At 43.1% G+C, this 25,000-nt stretch overlaps 1 protein-coding gene across 3 annotated transcripts; it reads left to right on the forward strand.

Moving 5' to 3' along the window:
• On the forward strand, positions 1-22,752 carry mtss1la (MTSS I-BAR domain containing 2a). 3 transcript variants are annotated; one of them, XM_058645746.1, is made up of 15 exons: positions 4-656; positions 3,314-3,375; positions 3,497-3,570; positions 12,807-12,891; positions 13,143-13,234; positions 13,333-13,407; positions 15,853-16,010; positions 16,130-16,237; positions 16,898-16,995; positions 18,434-18,566; positions 19,160-19,234; positions 19,437-19,592; positions 19,949-20,116; positions 20,263-20,428; positions 21,145-22,752. In XM_058645746.1, exons 1-15 carry the CDS (start codon positions 588-590, stop codon positions 21,948-21,950), a joined length of 2,325 nt encoding a protein of 774 aa, XP_058501729.1. In that variant the 5' UTR covers positions 4-587; the 3' UTR covers positions 21,951-22,752. The 3 variants fall into 3 exon arrangements, with proteins under 3 accessions (XP_058501732.1, XP_058501731.1, XP_058501729.1); XM_058645748.1 differs by lacking the exon at positions 19,437-19,592 and having other exon boundaries at positions 3-656; XM_058645749.1 differs by lacking the exons at positions 19,160-19,234; positions 19,437-19,592 and having other exon boundaries at positions 1-656.
• Positions 22,753-25,000: the final 2,248 nt, after the last annotated feature.

A 25,000-nucleotide genomic window follows, 5' to 3' on the forward strand; every position in this document is an offset into this window, starting at 1 on the left:
ACCAGCCCCCTTTCCATTCCCATGGATCGTATTACGGGAGACTCCAGCAGCACCGAGACATCTGCCCCGCTGCTAACAACGTCCCCGCGTCCCAGACCTGCGACCAATCTCTCCCCCTCCTCTTCCTCCTCCCCCTCAGAACTGAGGTCTCCCTCCGTTATTTTTGTGTTAACCGCGGTGACCATGAGGAGCCAGGGTGCCCTCCACTTTCCCAGGCTGTAAGCGCGTCTCTGCCTCCATCTACAGCCCAAGCGGCGGAGAAAGAGAGGGCAGGAGAGACGTACAGAGAGAGAGAGAGCGGTGGTGGCCCCCGGTTCCACCGAGTAACAGCACATTTTCATTCTTTTTGTCTGTGCGCTCCGCAGACTGTTGCTGCTGCTGTTGCTGTTGCGACTGACCGTGTGTGTTCAGCGGCGTCGCATCCTCTCGCTGCAGCTGCGTTGTTGTAGGAGGTAACAGCGGAAAGCTGGTGATTTAAGCACGTCTCTGTGCCCGATGTGTTAAAAACGCCGCGGCAGTCGGATATTTAACCCGGCCTTGGCCCTTTTTTCTCTCTCTCTGTGAGCTTTTTGGTTTGTTTTGGCACCATGGAGTCGGTGGAGAAGGAGTGCGGAGCGCTGGGTGGATTATTCCAGGCCATCGTGAACGACATGAAGGTAACACACGCACACACACGCACGCACATTTATTAAAGTAGACGTGTTTTCTTTATCTGACCTTTGTGGTATATGGAGGATGATCAGACGCATATTTTTACTGCCTTTGTCTCTTTCACCGGGTCCTCCCCCCACTGGCAACACCGCTGCAGGACAAATTGAGAGATGAAACATGTTTCTCTTTGTGTAATTTGCATGTCAGGGCTCTGTTCTCATTTAGCAGCCTTCTGTGTCAGTCTGTGTGTCATTGTAAGCAGATTTTTGCAGCAACAGTAAACACAGCTCAGAATGGATTTCAGTCTTCGTATAAGAATCTGGGGACTTGAAGAAATAATAATACGTAGAAGTGGCACATAATTTACATTTGATTATCAATGTTTAAGGTTGCCGTTTGACCCTGCCTTCAAGGATTTCTAGATGGAACATCAGATTTGAAGGATGCTTAGAAAGAAAATTACAGGCTCCATCACCTCAACCTCTTGGACAGAAACATGAAAGGTTATTGATCGTGCTTCCTGCTATTTGGCCTTGTGGCAGGAAAGCACTGCCAATACAGAGCTTAATACACTTATGACTAATGTCTAACTGTGTTATTGAAAGATGGTCACTGCATCTTATTTGTATACTGCCACATTTGACACTGTTCAACTTAGAAACTAGATATCTGTCTACATCAGTCACTCACATGTTGTGTGTTGTGTGTTGGGGGAGGGGTCACTTGAAGGAAGTTGAAGCAGGGTGGTCTGTTGTTGTTCACGCCAACAGATGGGAAGTGTGAACGTATTCATCAGGCATGGAGGCAGCTCCCATTCCTCTCATTGTGGTGGATGCTCATTTTGCAAAAGTGTGCATCAAGAATCACTTGCCAGTTTCCATCGAACAGATTTCTCATTGATCGCTGGCTCATGATGGCGTTTGTACAGACTATTTATGGACCCTCGCTTGTCAGGCTCCAATGAAACAAGCTCTCAGCTATTGGCAGCCCTGGTTTAGTTTCATATATTTCCCTTTTGTGTTGTGCTCACCACCATGGCCTGAACGAGTGGGACAGGAGCTCTTAGAAAAAGGCAGTCTGTGTATTGATAAGCAACACAGATGAATGAGGCTGAAGCCCTTAGTCAGCACAGTGTCGATGTCCACTGTCTGAGACAGAGATCTGACCTCATTTCTGTCGCCTGGCTGGACCACGCAAGCCTGTCAGACCAGCTTTACCCCCCGGAGCAACGTAGCAGTACAGCTCAGTGATTATGAACAGTGTAACTTACAGTATAGAGTTCAATTACCAACATGATACATACAGTGGAGAATGTATCGTTCCAAGCAGCACCTGTTGGTTATATGATTTTTTACAGAAAAAGAAATGGAAGAGTAGGCGGTGGTGGGGGGTGGGATTATATAAAGTGAGTCAGCTGAATTAGATAACCAGTCAACAATTAGATTTGGATATTGCGTAAAGAAACAGAGGATGTTATTTTCAGGCCTTTAAATGGGAACCAACCTTTTAGAAAGGTTCTTGAACAATACATCCTTATAGCTCCAATGTCAACAGTTTGAACCTACTCTCAGTGAGACAGACAAGGCATGGAAGAGAAATTGCCTTTCTTTCCTTCCTTCCTTCCTTCCTTCCTTCCTTCCATCTTTTCACCCCTTCTCACCTCCCTGGATGCTGCTGGGCGTGGATGAAAAGAGAAAAGTCTCCCCCTCCCAATCCCCACTGCTCTACATGTAGTACCCACTCCTTCACCCTCCTCCCTCAGCTGTCTTGGCAGCACATCCCTCCTGCCACTGGGAGTCACAGGCCACACAAGCTAATTAGACACCTGTTAGAGTCAAGTACAGACAGCGATGCAGGGAGGCTGAAGGAAAACATTTTTTGTTGGAGATGATGAATCCCAAATCACTTTTGAAGGCTGAGGCTTTTTCTGAGTGACAGCAGCTGGGAGTTAAATGATGTCATTGTTAGAATGGAGGTTACACCAGAAGCGAAGAGGACTGTTTCCAGATCACATGCTGACTATATTTAACCAGAATATGTGGCTTGTTTTGGGCCCTCTCCTCTTCCTTTTCTCAAGGGCTCAAACTCTTGCTCTAATGGGATCTAGCCTTAAATATGTTTTATATTTGGCTCATGCTCTAATAGCTCAAGGCAGCGGGGGATGATCCCAGGGTAAATGTAATCCAGATTTTTCAAACTTCCACTTGTACCGTGAACACAAACACTTGTGATAGGTCACACATGTAATGCTGACTCACAATGAGGTGAACACACAGCAGCACACAAGAGAAGAGAGTGCACAGGTTGGGTGAGGACAACAATAAAAAAGTGCACTGAGAAATAATGGTGACATTTTCAAAACACCAGAACACAAAACTTATAAACCAACTTGTTTCCTGCCCAGGGGTAAGAGGCCAATCTTGTTGATTTATTGCAGCATTTGGATTTCACTCATTATCTTATAAATGTAAAATAAGGAGAAAATGTATTAGAGAATAAAGCGGACATTTAAATTTATCCTCGACCAGATTCCATCTAGCGAGAGAGAACATTATGCATTGTCACTTCTTTATGCACACACTGTGTGTTTGAGTTAAGTAGTAGAATTCTGTCCTTGGCAAGATCATTTGTTTGACTTATTTCTTTTCCTTTCTCTTATCAGAGCTCTTACCCCGTGTGGGAGGATTTCAGTGCCAAGGCCACAAAACTGCACTCTCAACTCAGGTGAGAAGTAACTCCAATGCACACTAGAGCTCAATAAAAAGATTTTGATTTACTGCCTGCAATATTTACAGCTACTTTTATGCAGCCATGGTGCAGTGAACAAGTGTCCATGTATTTACAGGACCACAATTCTGGCAACGGTGGCCTTTTTAGATGCCTTTCAGAAGGTGGCAGACATGGCCACCAACTCTAGAGGTAAGTTGGGATGTTTTCTTTTAAATTCATTTAAGGTCACGCTCTGTGAAAGAGCCTTACCACCATATTGCACGTAATTTGGGGTGAGGTCAGATCAGTGAAACTCTAAGCTTATTGTTTCTTGGATCTTAAAGAGGTCTGCTTTGTCACCCTGCTGGTGGCAGCGAACAGGCTGATTAACACAGATTTCTTTGGAGTTGATCGTCGAGAGCAGAATGTAGGTCAAAAAACGAATGTGCAAAGGCTCCCTGGCACATGCTCAAACACAATCACACAAGCACAGAAGCACACACACTCACAGATATTCAAAGGGTGACAGCTGGTAGCCAGCAACCTGACCTTACAGGTCACATGTCGTCATGCTTTTAAAGATTTTGTACGAGGATGGGACCTTGGTGACAACTGAATGCTGGTGTGAAATAATGAAAGAAGCATCTCTTCAACAGCATTCACACATTACCACTCGTTTTACTCCTACAACCTCTCTGGTCACGGTGGAGGTTATTACCTTGGAAATACATCTGATGACGGTAAATGGTTCCTGATGTCAGTGCACATGAGCTCTGCAAGATGAAATGAGATACCTTAAGGTGAACCTGCTAGCTGCATCCAGCAGACAGCCTGCTTCAATAAAGCAGAGGTACGGAGTATGACAGGGCAGTGCTTCAAAGGAGAAAGTAAAAGTTAAGAAAATGGCACAATAATAGATGAACCACAGAGGGAGGGCGAGAGCGAGAGAGATGAGACATGAGGGTGAATTGAGTTTAACTGCCCAAAGATGCATGAAATCCTTGGAAAGTGTGTCACTCATACACCCACTGCTACTGCTACTCTCCCAGGGACATTAACTTTGGGATTAATGTTATCCCAAAGTTAATATGACTCCGTTTGAAAGTTTGAGATCATATATAAATGATGGTTGTCATATTATTCAAAATCAGAAAGTTGCTGGCTTTCATCCATGCTTGTAGGGCACGGTGGCTCCATCAATGGTTCAGCTCATTTGTCTAGACTGAAACTTCTTGCTTACTTAAATAAAGGATTTAGGATTTATGCCCGTTTCTAAGGGCATAAATTCTCAGCATTTTTTAAATCTTAACTGATGTGATCCTAACTTTGAACTGTCTTTGAGTCACTTTGAGGAATGACATTATAACCATCCATTAGATACTAAAGCTTTTAAATATGTGTGTGCATTTGTTACCTTCTTAGGGCATTCTCTGGCATAAACACTGACGTTGTCAGGACCACAGGACCAGTAGTCCTCAAAAACCTGGTCCTAATGAGGCAGAACCTCATTTCCTGAGAAACTGGTTTAGGTTTTTTTTTCGTCTTATATTTGAATTGTGGTTACGTTAAGGGTTAGTCAGTGCAGTGGAAGTCAGTGCTGAGTCCTAAGAAGAATAGCTGTGTAAACCTGTGCGTGCATGTGTGAATGGGTGTGGTGTTCTGGTCATGGACTTTCTGATTTCAAAGTTTGACAAGCATTTCAGCAAATAAATAACACCTATTTCCTTTTTACATCAACATTTACAAAACCTTAAAATAGATGTAGTGATGTGCTGTGATCAGCATCTCAGTCCCATTTATTTTCCGAGAGCTACTTCAGTCTCTTTGTGTGTGCATTAGTCTCTTTGTCTGCAGAGACTATGTTTACCTCAGTGTCTGCATAGCCATGTAGGGGTGATTGCACCAGAGGCAGTCGGCCGTTGGATACAAACTGTGAGCCGAAATCGCTGTCACCCTGATTTTCCTCTCGTGTTCAGGGACAAGCTGCAGCTGCTGGCACAGCTGGAGGTTTCATCATATTCCTCGTCTACCTTTGACACACTCGCCTTGCTCAAACACACGCTTCAGATTGCACATGTTTCCTGCCAAAGAAAGCTACATTTCCCCTCATTCAGTAATCTTTGATGAATCTGGGAAAGAGAATCAGCAAGTAACCGAAGACTTTATGATTTCCTTTAATAGCTTTTGATATACATCCAGTCATCTTTCACACCGTCCCCTTTGCTTCCACCTCAAACAACCTCCTCCCTGTGTTAACATGTGCATGCTCTTACTTTTTGTTCTCGCTCCTTCTTCTCCGTGTTGCTCATTCTCAGAGTTTATGATCACGGCCGTGGCGTCAGCTCATGTGTTTTATGTAGCTGCTGAAGGAGTCGGCCGCCATGGCGTTTTGGCACTTTGTCTGACAGAGCTGTTTCTTTAAGCTGTGTTGATGAATCCATGTCTAAAGGCACGTCTGTGTCTGAGAGCTGACGGCTCGCATCTGGGATCAATAAAGATCCGCGAACCACAAAGTCTATGTTAGATGAACATATTTGGAGAATTTTGGCCTTTTAAAGATTAATTTTTCATGTTTCACCACCCATCTTTCCTGGGACTTAGTTTGAGACCCTACAGCTGTCTGAAATGTTTTAAATTAAATTGGTCAGCTTAGGGTTATTGGTGTCCTGTCTAGACCAGTTTTGTCATTTGTATGAAAATGTTTTTTGATGTATTTGAAAGGAATGACCTTATCTGGGATAAAGTAAGCTCTATGTTTGGTGTTTTATTGTTGCTAGGCTGGATGACATGTGTTTTAGTGGAGGGTTGATGTTGTTTTTTCCATTTCTGGACATGGTTGAACTGGATAGAGGTCAAAGAGTTGGTAGTTGAGGGCTAATGTTCCATTATGGTATGAGATACAGGCTCCGTTCATTTTTTTTTGCAGAGGTGAGTCTACAGAGAGTTGGTTTGGACTGGGTGGGGGTTGTAGTGGCAGTGGGATTTCCACAGCTCTGGGTATCCAGGCTAGGCAGAGGCGTTTCGGTAATCCTCTTAGCCCCACTCTGTAACACACAGACACACACTGCCTTCCCTACCCTTCCTGATCAGCCACCCCCTGCTGAAAAATTCACACTCACGGATCACCAGCCACACTGTGATGCACTTTGTGCTCAGCACAGACCAAACCTTTCTCTTTTTACACCTGTGTGCCAGAGCCTAGAGAGTTCTCAAACCAGTACACACACTTTCACTGAGTAATTCCAAGCCACCATTGCCTGTCTCTCTGTCTTTCTTTATACTCATGCTCCCTGCACTCAATGGGAGTAAGGAGGTATTCTTGTAGATCAGTGTGTCAGTAAAACGGTAATCTGCTTGGCCGCTGTGCTTCTCTGGGTTGGCAGATGGGATAGATATTCCTACCTGCCATCTGGACAACATGGACATGCGGCCTAGTGGAGAGCGAGATCAGGGGATTACTGTCCTTCCTCCTACTATGCCAGCAGTACAGCTATTTCTGTCAGACATGTCAAATAATGAGAGCGTGCCCATCTTACCAGCAGTGACATCCATCGAGCATAGCATTTTATGTTTGACCCTGATATGGTTCAAGGTCTGAACATTATGTGGACTTGGTACGATGTGATTTTTGATTTTTATTTAGTTAAATTGAACATAAAGATACATGCAGTTGCACTGATGGATGCTCAAGCCTAGACTGCTGATTGTATGCTCAGTATTTCATGACCTTCAGCCATGAGATTCCATTACTTACCACAAGAATCTTTTATTACTGTTTACCTTGTTTGTCAGACAGAACTGAAACAGAACAGTTTCCAATGCAATTCTCCTACTGCTACTCTTTTCAAAACTCGATGTGGTTGCCCTCACCAAGGAATGTTTTCCAGCTACTATAAGGATTGCATGTACAGTAAAGGGTGAGGTGGCTGGATCAATGATCAGAGTTGGGCTCAAGCTGGCCACATTTACCCCCAGCTTATACCTGTAAATGAAGAAGCTGGTGCACAGAAGAGTTAGAGAGCAGCAACAAAAACATGGCATAACTCAGTGTTCATAATTTTCAACATGCTAACAAATAGTGCAATCAAGCTACAACCATAACTGTGCATGTAATCATACTGACTGTGTTCAGCTATTGTATACCAGCCATTCCCAGAGACCGGGTTGGGAGATGTCAGATAAATGTACCAAATCTTTCCCAGTCTCTTAGTTCTGTAGGAAACATTATGGCATGCACACATTTGCACTTGATTTATGTTGTGAATTGGGTCACAATAGCTTGTCTTCTTTTAGAAGTGGGTCCCCATATAAAGAATTTGGGAAACACTGAGCTGTACAGTATCTTAAACAAAGAGTTAGAATGGAAGGGAGCTGGAGAGGGGAGGGAAAAAATACACAGGAGACATTCCTGATGGAGAAATTGGCTCATTTGTCATAACTATTGATGCTTGGAGAGATTTGCTGAGAATGTGGTCCGCTGATAACTTCACTATTTAAATACTCTGTTTATTTGCTTCATCGTTGTACCAGACAGGAGACAGTAGCCAAATTCTCAAATGCAAACATCACATGTTCCAACAATAAACTAAGATGTTAACATTTCACTGACATCATTGTGACTACTGTACAGCTATGCAGAGCAGCCAGCAAGATTCTTTTTCACTGTGGCTTTGTACAAAAAACAAAGACAAACAAACAATAAATGAAGGTATGTTCTAAAATTGAGACTACATCAAAGCCCAAATAAATGTCAAGAATTCAAATCTAAATTTCTTAAGCCAGCCATCTCAGAGAGTTAATATTTGATGCTGACTGTTCAGCAAACACAAAGCTCAGTGCAGAATAGATTGGGAACTGGTTGTAATGAACATACTCCCATGGGAAACTTAAGTCTCAGAGACTACAGGTAAAGATGGAACTCATTAAGTGATGTTTGAGCAGCACCAGCAGCAGCACATCATGGTTTGGAGGATTGTTTGCAAATAGGCCATGCAGCGTTAACTTTGGCTGAGTAAAGGAATGGGAAGTGCATTGTCAGCTGAGATAAAGGCAGCCTTATTGTAAAGAGTTATCTGACTAATCTGGGATAAAGGCTTTTTAGCCATCAGCATGAAACAGGGGACATAAAGATCAGTATATCTGTCCGTCTATTTGCCTGTGGTCATTTCAAATGTTTGAGCAGAAACACATTTCCTTTCCTAATTATGTTAATAAGGAAGATAAGTTGTGCATTTAATTATGTCGAGTTCGCTTGGAGGGAATTTTTCATCTCCCGATGACTATTTTACAGTTATCACTCATTCATGTTGCCTCAATCTGTCTTTTTTTTTAACTATTTGGAGCTTGGATCAGTCTGGGGTCATTTCCCGTGGCTGCCTACGTAAGTGCTGTAAGAAAAGCACATCTGGACAAGGGGCGCCGTTTATTTTTAGCAGCATTTATGTCTCTGAACAGGAAGGTCCTCCAGCGGAAAAAAATAAAACTTCCTCCTTGTTCTCTTGCTCCTCCTTCAGTCTCATCTTAATGCACTCCAGAACGTGTTTATGCCACATCGGGACACACCGAGCTCTGTCTGTCATGGTGGGTGGGTGGGTGTTTCTGGTCGAGAGATGAAACTTGCCGTGTGTACTGTCTGGCCAGACAACAATGGGCTGTGAGTGTGTGTTTGTGTGACTAAAACATCTTGAGGCCATTTCCTTAGCCTTTCATTACTATTGTTTCTGGTATGGAGAGACGTTGTAAGGAAGTGACACAAAGCTTTTTGAATTGCTGTTCTGTTTTGCTGCCACAGCTCATATGTTCACTCATTTAGGATAGATGATATTCTCATTAGCTTTAAAGTAGTTTTAAATCAATGATTATTTTCTTTTCCTTTCTCAAAAGTGGTCACCCCCATGTTGTACGTTGTTCTTAATAAACTTTTCACCTCAAACTGGGGGATTTTTTAATGGCAAGACTTGCTACAACTGCATCAGCTAGCTTACACTTCCTCTGCCCCCTGTCTGGTAAATCCTAGACAGCACCTCTGCAGTGTGTACCCTCTTTCATCCTCCCCTCTCACCCCACAGTCCTTTTCATCCATCAGTGGCCTCCACTGTGTTCCTGCCAGTTCACATTCTGCAGCACTTAAAAGGGGTGAGGGAGGGCAAAGGCAGGAGGTTTAACTGTCTGTGCCAGCTACAGTCAGCTCCGTGGCCAAGGTGCCAACGTGAGCAATAATTGTTGTCTCACGGATGATGGAATTTCCCAACTCAGCTCTCTGTTTGCGAGTGTGGCAAAAACACTACAGAGTTTATATTCCTGGAAGTGTAACCAATGCGGATGTTCTGTACCTTTTGGCTCTACGTGGCACATAAACATACTTTATTGACACAGGAAGCTGGGGGTACCTACTTCACTCAGGAGACCAGGATTGAATTCAGTGGTTGAGTCTAGCTCCACACAGTAGTCTCACTCCAGTTCAGTAGTTGTGAGTGCAAATGAAATCTGAGCGCAGCAGCATAATGTAGAAGCTGAAAGAGTGAGATAGTCAAACTCAGCTACAACGCTGAACACATCAGGGAAGGAGGTCTGTGGCAGTTTAGCTCCTGGCTCCCGACTCCTGGCAGGAGAGTTCCCTATAAAGCAGCCCTATTAAAATGCTCCTCCTTCCCCAAGGAGTCAGGGGAGATAATCAGAACCAGATCTGTGGATGGAACCACTCACTAAACACTTCAGACCACACTGTGCTGGTCCTGGATACTGGACCTTCACACCAACAATCCCATGTAATCCTCAACACACTGTACACAGCAGATCAAATGGCAGTTTATATTTATGTTCGGCATATACTATATATATATATATATATATATATATATATATATATATATATATATATATACAGTATATATATTAAATCAGGCGCCATCAGTGTCAGAGACGTGCACGGCAGTGCTGTTATAATTAACTACACATTGCTGCACTATTCAGTTGTTCTCAGTTGTGCACTTCATGTCCTCAGATATATGACTGGGTTACATAATGGTTCCCTTCAATTCTGGTCTGTGTTTTACTTCATTCATGCATGTGTGGGTGTCTGCTATGAGGTCAGTTTTGCTCTCCCAGTAGTCCAGGTCTGCTTAATAATTACTTTCCCAGTTCCTTCACACTTCCACCCAGGCCAGCCCTAATCTGCTTCAAGGGCAATATCACGTGATCTAGATGCAGATGGATAGAGTTAAGTACATTTAATTTATATAGCCCAGAATTCCAACTCATTTGCCCCAAGGGGTGTTGATTTAGAAAATCCCCTTATACAATAACACCAAATTTGAAGTGCAACAGAGATGGATCCCTCTTCAAAGATGGGTACTAAAACAAAGGAATAAAGAACATCCAGAATTGAAAGAAATTATAATCTGAGCAGAAATAGTTGTTTTATGATATAGTTTAACCCTCCTTGCAGCTTGTAGGTGTTGGTCACATGCCTGTGTGTGTACATGTATGCTGCTGTGGGAGTGAATTACTGTGTCCCTGTCCATCCGGTAGAGGCCAGAGGCCAGCAGGGCTCTTGGACATGGGCAGGAAGTCTCTGGACCTCCCTAGGATGTAGCTGTCAGCTGATCCCCCTCCCAGAGGGGGAGAACGAGGAGAGGCTAGGAGGCGAAATTGGCAGGTGTGGATCGGACAGGAGAGAAGGGGGGCGGGGGGTTCAGGATCTCTCGCTGGCTGAATGTGACATTGGGAAAGTCTGTTCGAGAGATAAAAGCACCCACATTAGTCTCCCTCTCCCTCCAGTCTCCTTCAGTCTCCCTCCATCCTGCTCGTTTACCCAGCAAAAGCTGATTCACAGCTGTGTGGAGAAGGAAAGATGCATAACTTGTGGACCCCATGACCTGTGTGTGCATTTTTATTTCTCATATGTCTGAACTGGTGTCAATGAAAGTTCCTACATGACCAAACACATCAGTGTTTGACTTCACGTCTAGGGCTAATAATAGCAAGATTTCAGTGTGTATATGATCCATGTGTTACTTCAATCACTTTCCTTTGTTGTTCAATGCCTGTGGGTGATACAGCTGCATGACCTTTTGATCTTTAACCCCCTCTCCTCTTGCCGTCACCTAGAAAAGCAATGCACGCTCCTTTTCCTCTCCCCAACACACATAAGTTATTTCATCTGCCTGCCTGTGAGAGAGTGCAGATCTGTAGCTGAGCGTTTTTGAACTTGCAACAGTCAGTGAAGTTGACAGCCAAATGGTCTTTGTCTCACTGTGTGATGTGACATCAACTCGAGACAATTTCTCCAGTTGAACAAGAGCACAGAGCTCAATGGACAACCATGTGAAGCACTCCTAATATGGTGTCTGATTTCAAACCTGCTGTGTTAGTCTCTCTGTTCTCTCTGTTTTATTCTGGATCTCTCTCTCTCTCCCTCTCTCTCCCTCTCCACCCTGCATGAATGGTGTTTAGGAAACAGAGAGAACAGGAAAGGCAGAGCAGGCAGGGAAGAATAGAGGGATATCCCCTTACAGGGTTCCCTCCTTTTTCCTCTGGGATAGAGTGGATGAGAATTTGTGAAAGGTGCAGGACAGTGGGGGTGTAAAATCTCACCACCTGTACACAGTGTGCAAAATGCATTCAATTACAGAAGATAGAACTTGTTAATGAGAGACTGCCATTAAGAGATGTGTCCTCCCTCTCTTCCTTTTCAGGTGTATGGCACAAACAGTGACCAGTAGTCCTCATGGAGACCAAAACCTGGTCCTAATGAGGCAGAACCACATCTGAGGAACTGGTTAGGTTCATGGCTAAAATGTGAATTGGGGTTAGGTTAAGTTCAGGTGAAGTATTTGAAGTATTATAGTGTTATGGTTAAGGTTAGGAATGATGCTTTGGTTGGGTTGTCCAAATGAATGGAAGTCATTGCAGAGTCCTCAGAAGAATAGCTGCACAAATCTCTGTGTGTGTGTGTGTGTGGTGACAGACCCTCAGATTAGCCCTATGTGGCCCAGATTGCACTGGGATCCCTGCTGCCACATTTCACACCAGCCTGCAAGCCATCATTAAGATAGTGGGCCAGTCTGCGCCTTAGAGGCTTAAGACCACATGTAATTACACATCAGAGACTAAAAGTACAGTAAGCAATTCATACAAGCTGGTACTGACACGGTGGTTAGAATCATGAGCACAAATGAACATTTTGTCAAGATACGAGGAACGAGTGTATAGGGGGTTTTGTTCAAAGTAGTGTGTCTCATCACATTTGCTTTTTCAAAACAAATATGACATTTATGGGATCTGCACTTGTCCACCTTGTGGTTGCAGCTTCAAATTGCTCTCTTACAGGAGGAAAAGCCAGATAAATATCTATGTGGCAGGAGGAAAAAAATGCTTATCCCTCATCTATACCATATTATAAATCCAATTTTTTGACATTTTGCACTCTGTTTTGTCTTTCTAAGGTGCTACCCGGGACATTGGTTCAGCTCTGACAAGAATGTGTATGCGACACCGCAGCATCGAGGCAAAATTACGCCACTTCACCAGGTAAGCTGACCGTTTTTCTTAGTTTATGAGATAGGTGAACATGATACAAATGGTACACTATAAGAAGATTAATTACAGCCTATTTGAAGAAAAGTCAGTGAGTATATGACTATATATCCATATTAATGTATATATAATGATGCACTGTATATATATATATATATATATATATATATATATATATGCACATGTACTCGACATAGATTTAGTTCTCCATTCATCTCACATCTTGTGTCATCTTGATGCTGTAGTACTTTAATGGAAGGCCTGGTTACGCCACTTCAGGACAGGATAGAGGAATGGAAGAAGACAGCGAATCAGCTGGACAAAGACCATGCCAAAGGTGAACAGCCAGCACACGCAGATCGTACAATATCATTCTCGAGCAATATACATGGAGCGGATACTGATAAAGCTCTGGCTTTGACTTGTTCTCCACAGAATACAAGCGGTCTCGTCAGGAAATCAAGCGGAAGTCGTTAGATACTCTAAAACTCCAGAAAAAAGCAAGAAAAGGTGAGAAAAGCGTTCTAGCACTTGTTGACTAAACTGCTATTAACCTCTACTTTGATTTTGATGCTGACATTAATGAATTCTGCTTGCCTGCTGGTCCCTGCTCTTTACCAGTGTTTCAGATTGAACCGGTGCCATCTAGAGTCTAAAGCAAGAAATGACACCTCTAGTCAAATCAAAATGTCTGGCACAGTTTCAAGGGCTCCTTTCCTGCTTTGGGTGATTTATCATCCTCTACCTTATAAATCAAAGAAATGGCCTTCTTTCCTGGCTGAGCTTGCATCAGCCCCTAGTGCTGGTTGTAATTAAACTCCTATTTTCATACATAAATTACACCAGCGGTACGGGCTAGTCATATGCAATGTGTCCTGATTTGATACAGCTAACACTGCTTATTTTTCTGTCTCTCCTCCTCTTGCCTGTCCCTGCACCCTCCTCCTCTATTTGTTTCTGGCCATTTCCCCCTGGCTGCAGAGCTTCTGGGTATGTGAGCCGTGTACTTACACACGAATGAGAACTTTTCAAAGGCATCATAATCATCCTTAGATGAACCTGTGCTGCATTTTGGATAGAAAAATCTTCAGCGCACTCATTGTTTATATCCAAACCAATAACGTAGTACAGGTCGACCAATTGTGATTAATTGGTTCCGATAGTTCTGTCATTTTACAACCCATGGGTATTGATATTGGTCGATGTTTGCCCCGCTCCTGTCGGTCATGTGGAGATGCAAATTTTCATGGAATTCCATGACGATGATTGACATCTTTTCATTACTGATGGTATTTTTCCTTTGGGAATTGAGGGTAAGGGGGGCAACCACATAACAACTGCTCATTAACTCAAGTGTCTAATCTGCTGATCACATGGCAGCCAGTCAGGTCAACGATCCACTAAAGTTCCAAGCATAAGAATGAGGTGATTTAAGTGACTTTATGTTGTTGGTGCAAGAGGATTAAACTGAGAGCTTCAGAAACTGCTGACCTGCTGAGATTTGTTCACACAAACCATTTCTAGAGTTCACAGAGAATGATTTAAAAAAGGGAAAAATGTCAAGTGAGCAGCACTTTTCTTCATCCCAGAGGTCAGAGGAGAATGCCCAGACTGGTTTGAAATGATAGGAAAGCAACATTAGGTCAAATCTCCACTAACTAGAGTCAAGGGAGATCAAAACTGGATGTGCATTATGTTGAACCTTAAAGCAGATGGGGCTACAGCAGCAGATGACCTCTCCCGCCACTTTTCTAGTGCATAGGTGTATTAGTATAAGTAGGCAGCGAGTGTACATAGGTCAATAAATGAACAGGTTTAAGTTAAGAGCAGTCACAGGCTAAATTCAGCCATAATTTGTTTTATCATTTACACTTATGTGTAAATAAGTGCTTATGTCAAAATGTCTTAAGTGAAGATGGCCTCGTGAGAAATGACACATACCATGAATTTATCTTACATTTTCAGCTCATTGCATGTGTCATTTGCATACATCCAAATTTGCTCACCTTTCAAATGTTACGCTGTCCTTTTCTAAATGACTTTTTAATAGAGTACGAAACAGCCGTTTCTTTTTTGCACCTCATCATCGAGCCTGTCATTTTGCAGGTTAAAAAAATCTTTTCCCTGTCACAGGCTGACATTTGGCTCTGCAATGATGCCTGAGTGTTTTCTTAAAGTCGTTTTTTTCAAGGACCTATTAACTGGCAAGCTGTCAGATACTCGGGGACCCTTTGTTTAATTTGTGGCCCATTAAATGTGAGTTTGCTGAAATATTAGCAAATGACACTCATGTTAAACATATAGGTAGTTTTAAAGCAGAAGTGCAATGTTTGTGCAGACAAGCCAGAGTGCTGTTAGTGGTTTTAATGTAGGCAAGACAGATGGATGTCTTTAACGACTCAAATGTAGTATTATTCATACAATGAGTGCATTGAGATTTAACCAAAACTGCTGAGACACAATACTGTCTGTATCTGTGAAAATCAGATCAGAACAGTAAAGAATTTGACACCTTAGTGATCGTCTTCATCTCAGTCTCATCTCGTCCATGCTTTCTTCTTTTTTCTCTCTCTTCTTTCATGTGCCATCTCGTGTCACTGTGGCATCACATTCACGTCAGGGTCTTCGAGTCACCACCAACTGCTTTGCATCAACTGATGTTGTGCTGTCCTGCTTCTTATGTCCTCCCATTCTCATGCACATGAACCATTTCTGTGTATTTTTCAGTGTGTTGACCTCTGGAACATGAGCAGTTTATCATTATGTTTTTAATCATTTCTCATTTTCCACTGTTTCCTCCCCCCCCTGCACTGTTTATACATTACATCTATAACTATCACCTTGCACTCCAATCCCGTTTCTGCCTTTACTCATCCCTCTTCACATCTGTCTGTCCCCACTTTGTCCTCCCCCTCCTTATCTGTGCCCCTGCCTCCTTTGCTTTGTCCCATGCAGGCCGGGGCAACCTGCGCCCACAGCTGGACAGCGCCATGCAGGACGTCAGCGACTTGTACCTGCTGATGGAGGAGACGGAGAAGCAGGCAGTGCGCCGAGCTCTCCTGGAGGAGAGAGGCCGTTACTGTTCATTCATTAATCTGCTGCAGTCTGTGGTGGTGAGGAACGATCGGTCTTTGCACAACGGAGAATTGTAGAAAATGAATGTGAACAGCACTAATGTGAGAGGATGTTGTGGTCATAATTCAACCAGGGTTTTTTTTTTTTCTTCTTTCAGAATGTGGAGATTGCTATGCTGGGTGAGATAACACACTTACAGCCTATTGTTGATGATCTCACTGGGTTGACTGAAGACCCACACAAGCTGCCACCAGCCAGTGAACAGGTAACTGAGGTGTGAGCAGAACGTCACCCTGCGAATGCTGCGAAAATGAACGGATCCCACGAAGACATGTTTTGTTAAAATGAAATGTAAAATCTCACTTCATATATTATGTGTCCCAGTGTCTCATATACAGCCGATGATATATGTTAGTGCATCGATCCACCGTCACTTAAGTAAATAGTCCCCCGAAATATGCCATTTACTCCTGCTTGAGTAACATTCACAAAACACTACATTATGTAGCTATTTTAGGACGTTATTTCACCCTCTCTGCAAATGAAATGTGACCTGTCTGTGAAGATTTATGTTTTCAGCAGGAACTGAAATGGCAAATGGGTTTGAAGATGAGTAATGGCAGGGAAAATTATTGAGAGAAGGACATTTTCTTTAATGACATGTGTTGTAGCAACAAAGGAAAAAAATGTGTAAAATAAAATAGAGTTATCTGATGCATCACTTATATTCTCAAGGCTGAAAATGCTTGTTATACATCTCTTGTGACTGTGTATGTGCAAAATGTATTTTCTGCTCTCAATCTTCATTTTAAATCACACAATGAGTGCATTCCATTATAGATTGTCCTTATCTTACGTGAAAGCAATTTAGTGTATGGCTATCGTGGCCTGTTAATCACCACAGTTTGGTTGTGTCCTGTCACAGGTGATCATGGACCTGAAAGGCTCCGATTATAGCTGGTCTTACCAGACGCCTCCCTCCTCCCCCAGCAGCGCTGGCTCCAGGAAGAGCAGCATGTGCAGGTATTTGTCACACATTTGTATGCAGCACACGTATATATATATACACCTTGTTGCTCTTTGTATTCTTTGTATACCGTGTTCAGGTTTTGAGCAAAGCTCTGCATTGTGCGGAGCACAAAGTAATATGTGACAGGCATTGTGAGCTGTGTCTGACATGTTGCTTATGCCAGATCTAGGCTGTCGTATCGTTTTGAAGCCCCATGCATATTCTTGATTTCACTCCGTTTCTGTACACCAGAGAATGAAACGGTTAAGTCTGGAATTAAACCTTAATGTCATGAACAGAAAAAAGCACTCCCTCCCCCTATTCCTTTCATTACACAGTCGGACCAGTTGTGACAGTTGACGTGTAGAACATGGCGTGTCTTGCCAGCTTCCCTGCTCTCGCTCCGAGCAGATTTGCAGTTCTCAAGCTTCTTACAGCCAGATTAGATCCAAAGCTGTGAAAAATTACCGCCTGGGAATAGTGAGCCTGCCTGATAACCATAGTCTGACTCCACACATTTATAAGGCTAATGCTGGTAGTTCAACACTTTATTCTTAAAATGAGACAGAGGTCCATACTTGGTCAAGAAAAAAAGGAAAAACAAACAAACAAAAAAAGTAATAATTAAAAAAGAATTGTATTATCATTCCTAACTTTGATATTTTAACTAGATGTGATGGTGACGTGGATGTTGTAACTCACCAAATAACAATGAACAGTCAAGTATGAGGTTGACGGCTGCAATAAAAATGTCCTCTGCATGTCAAGAAAAATATTATTATTCCTTTGTGGATTTAAATGTTACACGATTGATAGTTTAATAACAAAAAAGGTCAGAATATGACTGAATACAAAACAAGCTTATAAAGTAGTTCTGATAAGACAAAGGACAAAGAAAGAGTATATCAGGCCCAAAGTTTTTGTCTATTTAATGTTTGTGTAGTTTGTAATCTTATAGAGGTCAATGACTTAGGAGAAATTAACACTACAGATACATTCCAGTGATGGGGGGAGGGTCGGGGGTGCTGGAGTGCAGCACACAGGGAAGGTGAAAAGCATAAGTTGCACATTTAAAAAAGCGTGGGTGACAAAGAGAAGCAATGCTGAGTGAGTGAGTGAGTGAGTGAGGAGGAGACAAAAAACATAGAGACAGCTGTTCAGAGGGAAAGGAAAATCAGAGAACAGATTTTTAATGCTCTTTGATGTAGAAGAATTAGGAGAATGGCATCATTTAGAACTTCCATATAACTGCCTTCATTTTCTCAGTGTTTGTGATGAAATGTTCATCTCACCCTCCCTGTTTCTGCCGCAGCCTACACATAAATCCTTCAAAAAATAATGTAAACAGCAAAATAAGGGAAGGAAAAATCCATGCCACTGCCTTGAGCACAATCCTGTTTAATACACATACTCTATGTTGAAATATATACTTTTGTTGTACCCCGTCTCCAGTCTCCTCCAGATGCCCTCTGCAGGAGCCCATCGCCTCAGTAGTGTGTCCTCCCATGACTCTGGCTTTGTCTCCCAGGATGCCAACACCCACTCTAAGCCTCCGTCACCCATGCCCTCTGATATCACCAGCCAGGTAATAGTCTAAGGCATCATTCTAAAGTTTAAACTTTACTTAGGAGGAATGAGAAAATAAACAAGGAAAGCAGGCTTCAAGGCAGAAACATGACCTTTTTCTTGCCAAAGTAGATTTACAATAACAGCAGTGTGAACAGTCTGGCATCTCAATATGCATATTGTCATGTTTGCCTTCCAGAGATAAACCAGTAATGAGACTAAGAGCTCAATTGGAAAACCAGGAGCACTTCATGTTTTGCTGCAATAGATTTGTATCAGTTGCAAAAGTTGCGTTTCTTTCCCAGCGGTTTGATAAAGTTATGCCGACTCTCACAGTCTGATGAGATCACACTGTGCGGATTCTAACACACTTGGCAACACACCATATACTGTAGTTTTAAAATGATCTGTTTTTTTGACCTAGAATATTTTCTATAGATTTCTTGAGAGAGGAAACGCCTCCCTCTCTCTGCCAACACTCTGTCTCTCACCCAGTTCCTATGCATCTCTCACACACCTACCTCTCTCTCTCTCGCTCTCTCACTGTCTCTTCTCCTCGCTCCATTTTCTCTTTCCCTCACTTCTTTTTTCACTCCATCTTCTCTTTGCTAGAAATCAACAAGCTCAGCCTCCTCTGAGGCTTCAGAAACCTGCCAGTCTGTCAGCGAGTGCAACTCACCTACAGCGGTTAGTACTGCGTACAACTCAACTCCGCCTTATTGGACACACACACACACACATGCAGACGTGCAGACATACACACAGAGTGCATTGAATTCATTGTGTTCTACAGTTTAAAGAGGCCCTCGGGCTCAGTACGGTTTGACCTGTACTAATCATGGATGTTGAGTTGAGCACTCTGACTCAGAAATGTCTGTCCGTTTCGCAGTTTGGCTCATGCTCATCCTTCGGTACCTTCCGCCCTGCTTTCTCTCACACTGGCACCATCAGGCCTCTTTCTGTCATACTTCCTGCGTCCCCTACATTTAATCACTCCCCTGGATCCAACACCCCCTCACCCACATCAAAGATCCCTAACTGGAAGGTTTGTTTTCATTTGCAAATGTACTTTTTATTTTGCTCTTTTTAAAATGTGTTGCTTCCTTGCTTCTTCTGTTTTAATGCCCTCATGCACATCAATCAGCCTGAAGATTAATCTCACAACCACCATTTTGCTGTTGCTCACCAGACTCAGTTTCCTGGTCTCTGCAAAACTGAGAGCTCTATCCTTTAACAACACTGACATAGCTGACTGTAGTCTGCCCATATCTTTCCAAGCATCTAACCAGCTCATGAGCCAAGTCAGCAGTTTCATGGTTTAGTGACTGTGTGAGTGTTGGTTGGTGAACGTTGGACATGCTCATTTGGGAGACAGTCACATTATTCCATCTGCCGCTGCAGGACTGGGCCAAATTAAGTTCCTGCGAGCCATCATTGGCCAGCACTCTGCAGCGTAGGAGGGAGTCTGTGGAAAAGATGAGAGAACTGGAGGCTCCACCCAGTCCACAAGGGTATTCTGGGATACAGTCCGATGAGTCACACCGAGGGAGAATTGGCCCAGCAACCAAGGTAAGAAGTCCCCTGGGAGTTAATTGTCAGGGTATAAGTTTATTTGCCCAGGGAAGAGTGGTGTTGTGAATTGCATGTAAATGTGTGCTTATTTTTATGTTTCCTACCTGCCTGACTCTCTGATTGTGTGTGTGCATGCACTTTAGCACGGCGAGCCGCTCTCTCCAGCGGCCAGTACTTTGGCTATGGTTCTGACCAGAGGCCTGAGCATGGAGCAGCAGAAGAGCAGCAGGGACTCTCTGCAGTACTCTAGTGGCTACAGCACCCAGACCAACACCCCATCATGCTCTGAGGACACCATACCCTCACAAGGTAACACTTATACTCAACTCTTTGCACACGTATTAACTGAAAACATGGAAGTTGCCCATTTAAATGCACAGATCATCTGCGTGAGATAATACGCAATGTTACAAACATATTGGCTTCATTTTAGATTAGCTAAAAAATAGTGAATCAAACACAAACGCGTCACTTACAGTCGATGTGGCAGCAGTGAGTTAAGAGTTGCACAAAGTTAAACCAACAACAGCAAAGTAGGAAAAGGAGCCTTATACCCTTATATGTTTGCATACCTAGTTCAGCTCTTATGGGCAAAGTCTTTGAAAAGTTCAGGGTTGCAAAGCATGTATGAAAGCAGTTATGCAATTATATAAATACATATAAAACAATGGGGGTGGAGTGGCTCAGTGGTTAAGACCGGTACCCTGTGTGCGAAAGACACCATGGTCGCAATGGTCGCAAGTTTGACTCCACCACTGGCTGATTGTATTCAATTCCATTGTAAGTCGCTTTGGATAAAAGCGTCTGCTAAATGACATGTAATGTAAAACATAGAGGGTCTGATTTTCAGTGCAACTTTGATTAAAATCTGTATGTTTTGAAAAATGCAGCATGATTTGCCTATTTTATGTTTTGCAGTAACTTATTGTGTAGAAAAGAAAGCTGCAAAATAACTCTTGAAAGCATTGTTGTCGACTGCATTTTCTATTTTTAGTGAGATACTCATGACTCACTGTTACTTCTAGGTTCAGATTATGAGTGCTACTCACTCAACGGGGATGCAGACAGTGAGGGGCAGACGGACTTCGATAAGTCCTCCACCATCCCACGCCACAGCAACATTGCTCAGAGCTACCGCCGCATGATCCAAACCAAGAGGCCCGCCAGCACAGCAGGGCTACCTGCAAGCAAGACCCTGCAGGGACCTCAGAATGGTGCTGCAGGAAACAGCTCTGGAGTAATTGCCTCTGGGACGGCAACTATTCGCCGGACACCATCCTCCAAAACAGGTGTGCGGCGCACGCCATCCACATCTGGCCCCATTCCCATCCGACCCCCCATCGTGCCAGTTAAACCCCCCAGAGTGCCGGACTCCCCTGGATACGCCAGCCCGTCGCAGCATTATATGGGCAGCGAGGAGTTTCTGTACAGCGATGACGCATCTGCTGGTGATTACACGAGAGGCTCTCCAAAGCGAAAGAGTCTTCCTGAGACAAGTTGGGGCATGGGAGGAGCAGCGTCAGACAGGACAGTTAGTGCCCAGCAGGCCTCTGTCATGGCCACCCACAAAGCTGAGGAGGACCCTTTGCTGGCTGCCAACCGCCACAGCCTGGTGGAGAAGATAGGAGAGCTGGCAGCCAGTGCACATGCCCTCGGCGAGGGTCAGTTCCCCTTCCCTAGCTCACAGCCGAGGGATGCAGCTCAGCGTACACCCCGAGAGCCGCCCTCTGTCACCCAGGAGGACGTAGATATGCTGCGGATGATACGCCGCGGAGTGCGGCTCCGCAAGGCAGTGACTGATGACAGGTCGGGTCCCATGATTCTGCGGTAGCTGAAGGAGAGGGAGGCTGTGAAGCAGCTGTGTTTTTATTTACAATTGAAGATTTGTACATGAACTGAGGCACAAGTGAAGAGGATGTATCACATGGTGTATGAAGGCCAGTCGATAGACTAATGCAGTGTTTCCCAACCCTGGTCCTCAGGGAACACGGCCCTGCATGTTTTAGATGTTGCACTGCTCCAACACACCTGATTTAGATGAACAGCTCGTCAACAAGCTCTGCAGAAGCCTGGTAACGAGCTGTTCATCTGAATCACGTGTGTTGGAGCAGGGCAATATCTAAAACATGCAGGGCAGTGTTCTCTGAGGACCAGGGTTGGGAAACACTGATGTATGTAATGCGTACGTACAAAGTAATCCATATTTTCTTTGGTTTTTATTCTTTGGGGTTTTTTTGTCTGTGGGCTTTGTGGCTGTGTGTCTCTGCTCCTTGTGTGACCAGTGTTTCAGCCTAGTTGGTCCTTTAAGACCCTGTGTGTGTGATGAAGACAGTGCTCCTTTACATCTAGGGATTCGATGCACAGCGTCTTTGTTTTTGCTCTTAAGATTACTATAATATTGTGCTTTTTATTAATTAACACAGGTCAGTGGTAAGTGATGGGCGAAGTGCTCTGTGAGCCTGTCTGTATGTTGTGTTTCTCACCCTTACTGTACAAGTACCGTATTATTGTTTTGTTTCATAAGCTGAGCAGCAGCTGTTTTAAGTCGTGTAAAATAGAGCAATATGGCAGTGTTTTTATTGCTGTAATGTACTGTCAATATGTTCTGCAATTAAAATGGCTTTTTACTGTTATGGCTTTGTTAGAGGAATTTATGTCTTTTTTTTAATAACTTATAAAATCACATTAACCTTGTCGGGAAGTCTTAAGAGTCTTAGAAACATGTCGTTGCTGTATTACTATGTTTATGACATCTACACAAAGACATTTAGTAATCACTTTATATTTACATCTACAATGGGTTCCTTCCTCAGTTTATACTTTATATCTTTTTTTATTACATTCTCTATTTAATATATCATCTCTGTACTCTGTACTCTGTACTATACTGCACTTAAAAATATTTTATAATTTGTCATGTGCAGTGGACTGACTGTTATCTAACACTCTGTGGTTTCATGTGAACGTTGATTGCACATATAATTTAATTGCTGAGTTCACACACCATTTACAACACTGCAGTTCTCTATGGAGACAGATGAGGGCGCCAAAGACCCTCCACTGTGTTCGATCTTATATGGCACCAAAAGGCCCAGGAATGGAGGCTATCAATCAACATCACTGCTTCATTTATGATGTTTGGCACGTTTGGCAAGATGGATAACAGATGAGCTGAAGTAAAAAAAACAAAAAATACAGGTAAAGAGATGTTTCACATGAGGTCATAATAGAATACATATACACACATTTCATCCATTCATGTTTCTGTTCATTATTCTTACAATGCTCTTTCCCCACTCAACAACAACAGTGATGATGGACTGCTCGGCCGGCCTTATTACCTGGATAAGGAACCTCCTTTGGGATAAACTGGAAGTTTCATAAACACAATATCCATTAAAGGCGACTTTACCCACAGTGCACCCAGGTAAATATGTAAAACTACGGACAGTTGGAGTACGATAATAATGAGGCAGAGTTCAGTGTGTTTTTGAGAAAAGGCAGGAATAGTAATCTATTTTAATTCTGACACTGAATCATCATCTCTGACAACTCTCACTGATAATAAAAAAAAGGCTCAGGAGGTTTGAATGGGACCAGATAATTAAGATTCAACAGCTGGATCCAGTGGTGTATCAGTGGATAATGAGGGGTAGCCGTGTCTTTGGGCTGGGCTCTGTAGTTGAAAATATGAAAGATGCTGCAGAACAACCACAGCTAAAGAAGTCATTAGTTGGTTTGGCTCTGGTAGTTCTCAGTTTAGACTTGAAGTATTTTTCAATTCTCTCCAAATGGCCCCTTCATAATCCTCTTGGGCTCGTAAATAGCACGTTATTGAATTTGCACTATTAGCTTGTGTAGCTTTGAACTGGTGGAGTAATGGAGTCTTGCCTAATGGCTGGGGCTTGCTGGGATAATTAAGGGGGAAAAAGTCTTGTTGTCCACCCATAGCAGCGTCCTCACTGTCTCCACTGTTCCCTCACAGAGAAACATCATCATGGCTTCTATCTAAAATCTCACCTTTTGATAAGGCAGAGTGAGTGAGTGGGACACGAGGCTGTGCTCATTTCCATTTTCCTTTATTTTTCAACGCCCATCCCCTGTGTCTTGTGATGATGTGAGAAATCTTTTATTGTGCTAATAGAAAGTTATGCTCATTTGCAGCTACAATGAGATACTGTTAAAATCGATGATCATTTCTTAGTGCGCTAATCGCCGCGATAACCCCAGGCTCCTCTAATCACGGTGTTGATATAATAAAAAGCCGCTGCTCAGACAAAATGTGGCCCTGGAACTCATGTATTTAGTTTATATCAAAACAACCCACCATGCATTAATCATGAATTTGTTTTTGGCTTTTGTTTTGTCATCAAGGTGGAGGCTGTTGTTCTTATTTCATTAAACCCACTTCTTCAATTATCAGCCTGTAGGAGATGTGAAAAAGAAGCTGAAAATGGCTACAATGGTGTGAAGATTTATTTTTGAGGATTTATTTTGTTCTACTAACAAACTCAAATCCACGTCTGCATCGGGAAAGGTAAATACTAAACCAGGTAGCACACCTTGTTCCATAATTAATACCTCTATTAATAAACAGTTATAGTTTCTACAGCGTGGCTTAAAATCTACAGTAGACGGTGGGAGCCTGAAGGAGATCACAGATGAAATCTAATTAGCCGTATCTAATACACAAGGGAAAAGTCTGTATAGTTATCCAGCTCCTCTCATTGCTTTTTACCTTCAGGTTGTAATGAGGGAAATTGTCCTGAGGGGCTCTTATACACAGCAACACTAATGTGAACAGCAGCACAGCACAGAGCTGCTGCTTGTGTCTGGTGTCATGGTGTCTCCACAAATGTCTCCTGTGCAGCTCTTCCAGAG

This window comes from Solea solea, chromosome 12, assembly GCF_958295425.1.
Source record: "Solea solea chromosome 12, fSolSol10.1, whole genome shotgun sequence".
NCBI lineage: Eukaryota > Metazoa > Chordata > Actinopteri > Pleuronectiformes > Soleidae > Solea > Solea solea.

Excerpts from the sequence above, each read along its gene's own strand:
- mtss1la (XM_058645746.1), top strand. The coding sequence starts at position 588 with ATGGAGTCGGTGGAGAAGGAGTGCGGAGCGCTGGGTGGATTATTCCAG. Across the intron at positions 16,996-18,433 it reads AGGAAGAGCAGCATGTGCAG|TCTCCTCCAGATGCCCTCTG; the intron begins GTATTTGTCACA and ends CCCCGTCTCCAG. Across the intron at positions 19,593-19,948 it reads CAAAGATCCCTAACTGGAAG|GACTGGGCCAAATTAAGTTC; the intron begins GTTTGTTTTCAT and ends CTGCCGCTGCAG.